General features: G+C 47.6%; 2 protein-coding genes across 5 annotated transcripts in view; both read right to left on the bottom strand.

The window, feature by feature from the left end:
• Nucleotides 1–11,499, bottom strand: part of RBBP5 (RB binding protein 5, histone lysine methyltransferase complex subunit) — an 87,413-nt gene that overhangs the window by 62,654 nt on the left and 13,260 nt on the right. Inside the window, exon 14 of one of the 3 annotated variants that reach the window (XM_082069067.1) lies at nt 11,407–11,432. The exons of the other annotated variants lie outside the window; for them this stretch is intronic. Within the exon in view, the coding sequence (XP_081925193.1) occupies nt 11,428–11,432 (5 nt within the window). The 3' untranslated portion in view covers nt 11,407–11,427. Of the gene's footprint in view, nt 1–11,406; nt 11,433–11,499 lie in introns of those variants that run through there. 3 annotated transcript variants of the gene reach the window in all.
• On the bottom strand, nt 9,214–11,409 carry TMEM81 (transmembrane protein 81). 2 transcript variants are annotated; one of them, XM_082069075.1, is made up of 2 exons: nt 10,668–11,409; nt 9,214–10,273 (listed from the first exon to the last, which is right to left on the bottom strand). In XM_082069075.1, the coding sequence occupies exon 2, from the start codon at nt 10,083–10,085 to the stop codon at nt 9,282–9,284; it is 804 nt and encodes a 267-aa protein (XP_081925201.1). In that variant the 5' UTR covers nt 10,086–10,273; nt 10,668–11,409; the 3' UTR covers nt 9,214–9,281. The 2 variants fall into 2 exon arrangements, with proteins under 2 accessions (XP_081925201.1, XP_081925202.1); XM_082069076.1 differs by having other exon boundaries at nt 11,209–11,409.

Here is an 11,499-nt window from a genome sequence, read left to right as displayed (position 1 = left end):
TTTGTCTCCCAGTAAAGCAACCAAGTGACCCAAGTTAACTAGAAGCTGAACTACATTGCTTGCTGATTAGATCCCAAGTGCATCTTTAGGGACCTCGACCTTCCTTGTTTCCCAGCGGATGACGCCGCTGGGCTGAGCAACCTCAATTCCAGAACTACCCGACAAACAGCTCCGAGCGCAAAGGCAAGGGATTGGACATGTGGTTTCTACATGAGATGCCAATTCCTTACCCTTGTTAATTTTAAAACTCCCGTGTCCTTGGCCTTAGTGAGAGATTATGTGTGTAAATCCCCGGCCTCCCTGAGAAGTTTTGCCTGTTGCATCTATTCACAGTATCCCATTACGATTCTTTTAGCGTCTGGAAGCAAGAAGGTAAATGCAGCAGTAGGTTCAGGGCTCCTGTGTGTTCAGCAAACAAGAGAAATGTTTTAAGAACCAGGCAAAGAAAAAGAAACTTAATGAGTCTAAATATTGAGAGGATGGCTGCAGCAAAAAGAAAGGGTACTGCAGTGTTTCCACGACAAATAACACCTGGGATAAAGCAAAAAGAGAAGCCAAGAGCTCCCAATGGCACATGGCAGGAACCATCACCCCTCAGCCTGTCCTGAGCTTCCTCCTGCTCCCTCTGCAGCTCCCCAGGAATTACCCCCTCGGTTCCTTGAACAGGTTGAACCCCTTCTTTCAGAATGACAACAGCTAAATAGAATTATATTTTTGTATTATTTATGTTCTTGAAGACTTTAAAGTATTTTTATTGATGTTTGGAAGTTGGGTTTGGTAAAATGTTTTATGTTGTTAATTTGGCATTTTTGTTATCACCTTCATCTCGCTGGCCCTTCAGCCCACACGGAAGATGTGACGAGAGGAAAATTAGGGATTCATTCTTAGCTCAAAAGCAAAGCAAATTAGGGCTTGGGCAACCTGATGGATATGTAGAACTAGTGGTAGTCATGATGACAATACTTAGGAGACATAAACTAACTGGATCTATGGAGCATCAGAGCACTGCTGGGTGATGCTGCTGCAGAAGGGCGGGTCCTATCAGGAGAGGAGCAGCCGAGGCAGGCGATGCACCCAAAAAACCTTCACCAAAGGGAGAAGCAGATGCTGGAGCCCCCCAGGAACGATCCTGTCGAGCAGCCGGCAGGACCAGACCAGAAACCCCCGGCACTGCAGAATTGTGCTGACCCAGCCAGGAGGGATCACTGAGCGGGAGGAGCCGCTTCGGAGCACAGAGCAGCCACAATCACAACTTTCAAACGGGTTTCAGGTGCAGAATCTGCATCAGATCAGCCCTGCACGTCACCAGAGCCGTTCAGGGCGGCGCAAACGCCGGCTCTGCCCAGGGGCTGCTCTGCTTGCATGCCCATGGACACAGTTATTAATGATTCCCATCCAGGGGAGCACAGCAGGTACCTCTGGGGCAGAAGAAGGTGCTTTGTGGGAGCAGATGGGGATGAACTCTCAGAGCCGTGCAAAGCGAAGCGAGGAACTCCCGGGACGCTCCAGGGCTGAGGTTCAGCATCGCTTTGGGTTGGATCACGCTGGCTCTGCAATATCTCCTTGGTCTCAACAGATGCTTCCAAACGCCTCTGGTAACACCAGTGGCTACATCTGTTTTATTGAACTTTCCAGCGCTGGAAAGCAACATGCTTCATAGCGTGGTTAAAACAGTATCCCAACACTGCAATGACATTAGGTTTTAAACAGCAGCCACCTGAAACATTTCCCTGGAAAGGTTAATACGTTTTCCATACATTCCTCTGTTAAACTAGATCACAGGCACATTTTATATAAGAAGCAAAAAACTACATGAGTTGGATTTCCAATGCTCCAGTTAGCACTGCTCTGCATTGCAAATGGGCTGAATATATTCTAATTTGTAAAACTGATGGGACAGTACTTTCTAAAGCCTTCAAGTGACAAGCAGATCCCGTTGAAAGTTAAATGCCTTCAATTTTAATTCAAGCTGTGCCTCTTTTTTTGAGAAGTTAAACCATCCGTACGTACCATTGCATCTTTTGCAACATTTTAAGGATGACACACAGAAGCAAAGAGGAATGACTTCGCGATGACCACAACAGCCTTACAACCCCTTGCTTGGACTCCAGCTCTGATCTTCACTCCATCAACGGCTCCAAACGATTATTTCACCCCTTGCTGATTAAGGGACAGGGCACATTGTGAAGGGAGGGGGACACAAAACGATTTCCACTTGCAGCACTGGAAAGAAAGGCCAAGCTCAAGCGCAGACGGTCACAGACTAAACCCTGCTCTAGACAAGCAAGCTCCATTTTTGCTCATAGACACAAGCCACGTTAAGACACATTGCCTTGTCTTAGGCAGCCTGTTCTGCCTTATTTTGGTTTTTAAGAGGCAGTTAGGTGACCCACAGAAAAGGATCCGCACATGCAAATACAGCCAAGGCAGCATTTGTATCTAGTTAAACTTCACCCAGGCTATAAAGAAAGGAAAGGTGTTCAGAGCTGGGGGAGAAAACTTAGATTTGGAAACCTTAACAGAGTTTACTGGCTTTAACTTATTGCATTGAGCTGCAAATCAATTTCCTGACTTGCCAAGAATCCCCTTCATTTAATTGCTCTGAGCGTTTGCTTCAGGGATTGATTGCCAGGGATGAGTTAAGGGCTGGGGGTTTGTTCTCAGCACCGTAGTGGCTCAGCTAGGAAAATAATCTGATTTCACAGGGTCCACCAGACCTTTCAATAGTGAAAACGAACCTGACAAGGGTGCTGTAAGGAAAACACAGCGAGAGTGAAATGTTCTGAGACTCCCCAATAAGAGAAGCTTTACAGTTCTGATTTATTCATGTTTAACATAAAATAATCTTCTACCTGATGCTATTGAGCTTACAGACTGAAGATCACGCTTCGGGGTTTAGGTTGTCTGGGCTAAATTCAGCCCTCGCTGTTGGAGTGAGGAACAGCCCAGGTTTGCAGCACAGACTCAGTGTTGTGCCCTCATCTCTTCGCCCAATAAATCAGTTGGACAACGCAGGTATCACACTCGGATAACGCCTGGGGGGGTCTAAATCCCACCTGCTCCAAATGCCCCCAGCTAAACCCCAGCCGCGGGAAACCCTTTGCTGCCAATATTTTAATCCAGCCTCACTACACACGCCCCCACAGAGCTGTTTTCTTCTCAGTAACTTTGTTGTACGCTATTTTTTTAAGAAAACCAAATGGGAAACATTGTAAGCATACCGTACTGACTGTAATGATGGTTATTTATTGGCTACAGTAGCACGCAGTTCATAAATAAAGATCTTCAGAGACTTTAGACAACTAGTAGAGTCTGGAATATTTGTGTCCAGCCTTAAATGCAATTAATACATCTGGGTAGGAACAACCCCAGGTTCCAGTATAAGTTGGGGAATGACCTATTAGAGAGAAGTGTAGGGGAAAGGGACCTGGGGGTCCTGGGGACAGCAGGGTGACCATGAGCCAGCACTGGGCCCTTGTGGCCAGGAAGCCAATGGGACCTGGGGTGGGTTAGAAGGGGGTGGTCAGTAGGTCAGAGAGGTTCTCCTGCCCCTCTGCTCTGCCCTGGGGAGACCACACCTGGAATCTTGTGTCCAGTTGTGGCCCCTCAGTTCCAGCAGGACAGGGAACTGCTGCAGAGAGTCCAGCGCAGCCACCAAGATGCTGGAGGGAGTGGAGCATCTCCCGTGTGAGGAAAGGCTGAGGGAGCTGGGGTGACCTCCTTAAGGGTGAGTGTCAGGAGGATGGAGCCAGGCTCTTCTCGGTGACAACCAGTGATAGGACAAGGGGCAATGGGTACAAACTGGAACACAGGAGGTTCCACTTAAATGTGAGAAGAAACTTCTCCATGGTGAGGTTGGCAGAGCCTGGCCCAGGCTGCCCAGGGAGGTTGTGGAGTCTCCTTCTGTGCAGACATTCCAACCCGCCTGGACACCTTCCTGTGTAACCTCATCTGGGTGTTCCTGCTCCATGGGGGGATTGCACTGGATGAGCTTTCCAGGTCCCTCCAACCCCTGACATTCTGGGATTCTGTGAATACCTTGCTTGCTCAGGATCCCTGGCCCAGGACTGTGTTTTTCCCGACTGCCAACTGCACACTCTAATACAAACAGGGAGCCCAGCGAGACCCCAACCACATGGAGCTGGACCCCTCAGCAGAAGTTAAGCCAATTAAGACACAGTAAATTCAAATTCTACCCTGTAATCAAGCAAAAGAGGAGATACTGTCCTCGGCGCAAGGAATTGCATGTGTTGAGAGCCTGGTTAGAGATGTTAATGTTCTATCATGTGCTCGCTCTGGCTGGTATTCCAATGGCTGGAAAGTAACACTAGAAAACTCAAGTTGGAAATTTCAATTGGCTTATTGGCAGAAAGGATAAGTGACTGTTGGAATAGCTTGCCAAAAAGTTTCCTCATCAATCACAGCCTTTAAAGCAAGGCTGGAAGTCTTCCAGGAAAGACATCCACTGGGTCAGCCACAGGCCATCAGGCTTGCAAAGGTTCGCTTACATTAAAGAAAATTATTTCCTTCATTGCAGGAAGTGCCGCATGAAATCACCCTATGTTATGTCAGATTAATTCATCACAGCTATTCCTTCTGGCCTTAAAAAGAAATAAAGATCTCTTGGTTTCTTTCTACCTTTGGGAAGGATGTCAAGAGATCAGCTGGAGCAACTGCACGCGGTGCAGGTCTGAGGGTCTGCCCTGAGGAGCGGAGAAATGAAAAACTGGGCTCAGCAGGGCCTGGTCATGGGGATTCTCACCCAAACCCTCTCCCTTGGCACATCCTGATGCATCTGCTTTCATGGAGCCTCTAGAAAAAGCCATTATGTTTGACCGCAGGGTGCAGAGGTGCAAGATGTGCCCACGAGCCCCACTCTGAGCCCCCAACGACAGAGGGATGGGCTTCTCCTTCCCTTCCCAGAACCACACAATCATTTTGGCTGGAAAAGCCCCTCAATATCATCAGGTCCAACCATTCCCCCCCACCCCTGGCACTGCCCCATGTCCTGAGAACCTCATGTCCGTCTGTCCAACCCTCCAGGGATGGTGACTCCAGCACTGCCCTGGGCAGCCTGTTCCAATGCCCCACAGCCCTTTGGGGAAGAAATTGTTCCCCAGATCCAACCTCAACCTCCCCTGGTGCAACTTGAGGCCGTTTCCTCTCATCCTGTCACTTATTCCTTGGGAGAAGAGACCATTAGAAGCTCCAGCTGCCCACAGCTCGAGGGGACGAGTGTATTTGGTTGCCATGTAACACCGCTCAGCCCGTGGCTGCTGGGTAAGGGTCCCACAAGGCTGGGCTCAGCTGGGCTCAGCCCCCGGGCAGGCTCCAGCCCCTTTGCCTCTCGCTGCAGGCGAGGCAGCTCATCACCGGGGCCGTAATTAGCTCAGGGATTTACGCTGCAACGGGGCTCTGTGAAGGCGAGCACAGCATCATTAAAGACACCAGCAGGGATCAGCCAAGACTGAGATGAATCCCTCCCCAGTTCATCCCCTACAAAGGCAACTACTGCTTTCTCAAGAGCCATCATTAAATGCCGCTGCACACAGTATAAATCAAGGAGACAAATGACTCGGCACTGACAAACAGGCGGGTCCTACTGGAAACACAATCACAGCTGGGCAGAGAGCAGACGAAGGGATGAAGGATGCTGCGAGGCATCGCTTGTGCCCATCAGTCCTGGAAAGGGGACAGCAAACACTGGGTTTCAAAGGGATCATTCTGTGGACTTAGAAAATGTTCATTAGCAAAAGAATTTTCAGTGTAGTGTGGAAGAGATGTGAGCTGTCCTTGGGCAAGGGGGGTGTGTTATGCAGCCGGCAGTGATGCATTCATACACGTTTCTTAGCCATAAGTAAAGCATTTCCCTCTTTACCTTCTGAAAACCAAAGAAAAATAAAGAAAATTAAACAAAATGCGGCACTGCTCAATATTTCCCAGCTGAACTGCTGCAGGGACAAGTGGAAGAATTAACATGGATCCACGTGCAGAGGATGGAAGAGTCAGACAGCCCCATTCAGAGCAAAATAAGCATATGGGGTTTGTTTTCCTTTTTTTTTTTGCTGCCATTGAAGTTCCAGCAGTTAAGACAATCTAGTTATTCAATTTAGATAAGCTTCAGTAGCTACCAGCAATTTGAACAGCTGCCTGTGCCTCGCCATTCTGTTATTACCTCCTTCTTTCCAAGTGCTAATGCCATTAGCAAATTGACTTCCTCCCTCGCACAATCTGTCTGGCTTTACCGTGTACAACACTAATTGCTTCCCAACGCTCGGGACCATCAGCAGAGGTTTGTACCACAAAAGCCCCTTAGACGGGAAGGGGTAGCAGGAAGGGTTTGCACATGGTTCCTGGTGTCCTCTCCTCCAGGTTGAGGAACACGAACTGAAAGAAGTTTAGGGAATTCAGTGAGAGCTTTTCCTGCAATTCGGCCAGTTGTGTTGGCAAAACCAGGGACAGCGATTCAGAAAACATCCAGATTACAGGAAGAGATGGAAAGAAATGTAGGGATGGGGAAAACGAGCAGGTTCGGAGGGTTGTGGCTTCAGCTTTCACTGCCATCCCCTGTTCCCCTTTCTGGAGCTCTTTGCTGCTCTCCCTTCCTTGCCCTCCATCCTCCTGCTCACGTCAACAGCAGCCAAAAGACTTTTGATTGTATTAAAACTCAAAAGCACACATGGAAAAGCATCATTTCAAACAGCAACTATGCCAATAAGAGGCCTAGTCCCACCCTTTCTGATAGCAAGGGTCACAGCCCTCCACCTTAAAATAACCATTAAAAACATATATATATATATATATATATACACACTAATTTTTCCTGTGCCAGGCATCTGGCTCCCCTCATTTAAAAAGAAATAAAATAAAGGAGGACACAATAAAAAGATGAAGGACCCTTTTGGCTCCCACTCTGACCTCATCAGCTAAGCAGTGAAGAAATAAATTGTCTTGAACCTTTCATGTAATCTTTCTGCATTTCTAACCCACGGGACACAAGCCCTGCATTTACATTACAAAGTGCAGAGCGGCTCTTCCAGATGGGACAATCTCTTTGGTGATTTGAATCATTAGCTCCCAAACTCAATATATGTCTGTACCTGCATTTCAGAGGCTGTGGAAAATAAAAGGAGAGTTTCCTGGGGTTGAGAAGAGTTTCATGAGACAGAAATCTGGGGCTGGTTGTGCACAGAGTTCACTCGTTGCGGTGTTAAATCTGGGCAAAAGGCTGAGTCAATGTCACCCTGCTTAGAAGAGGTGGTTTAATCAATTAGCAATAGATTTTAAGATAAAAGAAGCCAGATAACCTAATGGAGGTACCAGATGAACACTAAACCAACGCAAAACATGGAGTTTAGTCAGTTTTTTCCACACTGATGTTATAAGTGCGCTTGAGACACAAAGATGTTATTTCACCTCCCATTGAAGAACCAACACAAGAACCGGCCGGGCCTTGAGAATGGCAGAAGAACGAAGCGGACTGACCACAGATATGGACACCCCCAGCGAGCTAAGGATCGTAATAATGCTCAGAGAAAGCAGCACGTGCTCCCGGCTAAGGAACAGAAGCAGAGAAAAGCGTTGCAGAGCCAGAGGGAAGAGCAGAGCAAAGACAAAGCGGCATCAAGCATGGGAGAAACTCCGGTATCGTGGAGCCGGCTCAGAGGACACTGATGGGGAACAGAAGCGAGAAAACCTTGGACAAGTGGATCATCCATCAGGAGCTTCTGAGCCATGGGACCAGAAGGAAGGACACACAGTCCCTTGTGTGTCACAACCCTGTGGGATCCCCCCATCCCTTCCCAGAGGGTCACCCCATAGGAAGGGACAGCACATCTTCCAAAGGCACCTTGTGGCGCTGCAGAACGGTTCCCCCAACATTCCCCAACTGGCTATTGTGCCTGTTAAAGTCTCCCTGCAGAAAGAGAACTCGGTAGAACAACAACCTGGGAATTGCAACCTGACGTCAGGCTTGTTTCTCCACTCAAACACAACCTCAGGGGCCAAAAATCATTGTCCACATACACTTATTACCTGCTTCGCTCTATAATGAAGTCTGGTTTTTGTATAGGATTCTCTGCAAATAAGGTATTTACCTGAATATCCAACTCTTTCTATATTAAAGCATTTTTTCGTTCTTCTGGTAAAAAAAATATATATATATATATATATATATATTTAGTAGTATACTTCAATCTTTAATATTAGAATCATATCATTATTTTCCCCAGAACTGGGTGTGCTATACATTCTGGTACTTTAGGTTACGGGCAGGGGGGAAAGGAAACAGGCTCAGTAAATATAGTTGTTTACTGTAAAATAAGAGAAAGGAAGTAGAAAGAGAAGGCATTTAATAGGTTCCTCTGTGGATTCCGCTGCCAAGGGGGAAACAATCCTCCCTATGGAGTTGCTGCATGTTTTATATTCCTTAATCACCAGGAAAATGGCAGATCCACAAGGCCACTGAACTCTTCCCTTCCTCTTCCTTTAAAGACTTTAGGAATGAGCTCAACTCTGAGTCACGATTTGAAACATCCAGTTATGTTCCCAAGCAGCCGCGCTCACATTGAAAATTTGCTCGTGCTACCCTGTTTCGCTCTTCCACGCTCCAAAGGAAACGGGGCAAGCTCAAGATATCGCTTGGTGATATTATACAATTTTCTGGGCTCTATAAAAGGGAAATATGAATAAATCTTTCTAGTGGGGGTCCCTGCCTCATCCCCACCCTGCCCTGCAGCTGCTGAGACCACTTGGGCCTGATGGAAAAGCCACCAGGTAACAAGGAAACCTGGTTTCCAAGTCCAGCTTGAAAGTGTCTTTATTTCTTTGTACCTCTTGCTGGAGAAACAGCATCTACCCAACTATGCCAGCTCACATCACCGCAGACTTCTGGGCAAAGCAGGAGAAACGGGAGGAAATAAGACAGGAATCAGGATCACAAGTTATAAGCTAAATAAACAAACGCTAAAGGTAAAATAAAGACCCATTAGAGGAGCACAGAAAGGTCATTAGTGGCAAGCAGCGGGCGGTTTCTGTGGCTCAGTGTCCATTCCAGACCATCCTTTCACATCGTGTGGAGGCCAACTTGGCCCATCGGGAGCTACTGTTTGTCCTGCTGTGCTGAGACTCAAGCTCTGGTGCTACAATCCTGTCCTAACTTTGCAGACTGTGACACTTAAGGAAAGACTTGGGAATAAACTGCATCAGCCAGAAAAATTTACAAACTTCACCATGAAATACTGCATTGATTATTAATAAAGAAACAGAGGCAAGAAATGGCATTAAATCTTCTTCACGGCAGCTCTCCTCCTCAAAATCTTCCGCAAGCAGCAGAGCGGCACGATGACGACAAGACCCGCGGCCACTCCACCTGCAGCTCCTATCAAACCTTCGTGGAAGAATTGTCTCTGCCAAAACTCCCGCTCCGTTTGCACCACTTCACGGGTCATGTTGACTGTGTTTCCTTCCCCCCCGTATGCAGTTAGCTTCTGTTCCCAGGTCAGGGATTTTTGGAAGTTCAGATCCACTAAGTCCCTCCGGATCACCCTGACCGCAAAATAGACCCTCTTGATGAGTTTGAACGTCTTCAGCTCCCGCACGTCGCACCGATAAGTCCCTCCATCAGACTCCCTGGTAGGGGAAAACTCGAGGACAGTATCGTTCGTTTGGAGGCGTTTGAACAGCACGTTTTCCGTGGTGATGAGGCCTTGAGCAAACTTCCACATGTAGCCGTAGGCTTGGCGATCGAAATCGGCCGTGTCCGAGGGTTGGCAGGTGAGCTGGAAGGGTTTGCCCACGGGGATGGTGAAGTGGAGCAAACCACAAAACCAGCGGGTCAGGCAGCGGGACGTGCGCATGACACAATCCTTCCTCTCGCCAGCCGGCGTCACCTCGCACGACTCCTCCTGTTTGAAGCCCAGCCCGCAAGTGACGCTGCAGGACGTGCTGTTGATGGCCAGTCTGGCCGGAGCGGACGCCAGCGCCGCCGGGATGGTCACCCAGTCATAGCAAACCACCGACGGTAGATAGAAAACACCAAGTAACGTCCCAAGGATGTGGCCGTTCCCCAAAGTCTTCATAGTCATCAATCAGACACGCTGCTTGCTAAAGCTGTGCAAATTCAGTAGTCAAAAAAAGAGACAAACCCAAAAAAATCGCTCTTTGTAGACCTTCAAACTAAGTGTTTCTGGAATCCCACCAGCATCATCTTCAAGACACCATCCTTCCGCTGAGGAAAAGGCCTCCAGCAAGACAGGCGTGAAGTTCGACGCTGCTAAAGAAGATGCAACATGTTACTATGTCGGTCGGAGCGTGAGTTGTGAATTCCAGTTCTTGTAACACAGCCGCAGAATGTTTTAATCCACTATATTCCAGCTATTGGGATCTATTTGACAATTTTGAAAAATATTAAGTCCTCCCTTCTCTGGAAGACTTTACATACTATTTTAGATGAATTTCCACTGTAAATAAGTACTGATCCAGTTCAATCTTCCCACCAATCTATAAAGCAATAAGTAACCATTACTGGAACTCTTCAAATAACGCTGTTGAACATAAGGAAACCGTAACTCCTTTTGCAGCACCTCTACAGTTCTGTCTTATATACACATATACCAAAATCCGAAGTACTCCCCAAATTACCAAGATCACGAAAGCACCATTTCAACCTCTAGATAATCTGTTGGCACTGAAATCGAAGGCAATCTGTGCAGTGTTTTATCACTGATGATATTCATCCCCACACAGGGCTCCATGAGGTCGCTCGCGTCTCCAGGGCTGATGTCACAGTCGGCTGCCCCGGTCAGAATGTGGCCCCGAACCTTCCGAGGGAGAACAAAGAATTCCACAAAGCGAGTCCTCCAAAATGAGGACTCGGCCTAAAAAACATCGTTTGAGGCTCCTGACATCCCCTATCAGCCTTGGGAGGGATTCAACAGCATCACAGCGGGGCTGAGACCCCAGCTCTGTGTCACCTACAGCCAAAATCCCCACGTTCGACTGATGCGTCTAAACCACAAACCACTCATATGCTGCAGCAAAACGCTCGAAGATGAGGCAGCTCAGTGTTAATTCACTTTGTGCTCAAGCATCCCAAAAGAATACTGCGCTACTAAAAAAAGTTCTTCATGAAAAAACCCCAAAGTTACTTATTTTTCATGGAGTAACTGAACTACGGCCAAGCCAGTTCAATAATCAGTGTCTCCTTACCAGCGACTGAGTTACTGGTTGCAGAAAGGATTTGGATCGCCGCGTTCTTCCACAGCTGTAATGAATATCCACATTTCTCTTCCTAACAGTCTTTAATTTATTGAAATGACGACTTGTGTAGATGTAGTAGATGTGTTTTCCACAGCCCGCAGGCTCTGTGTTCAGCTCGGAGCAGCCAGGATGGGCTCAGCTCTACGGGGCTTTGATCACACCACAGATTTACTCTGGAAAAGAGACGATCAGCTAAAAGCCACTATTAAAAAAACCCCAACCAAACAGAAAATCACCAGC

The sequence above is a fragment of the Streptopelia decaocto genome (assembly GCF_964273445.1).
Source record: "Streptopelia decaocto genome assembly, chromosome: 19".
Taxonomy (NCBI): Eukaryota; Metazoa; Chordata; class Aves; order Columbiformes; family Columbidae; genus Streptopelia; species Streptopelia decaocto.
The sequence above is the reverse complement of the archived record's forward strand: the minus strand, read 5'-3'. Positions and strand labels throughout refer to the sequence as shown.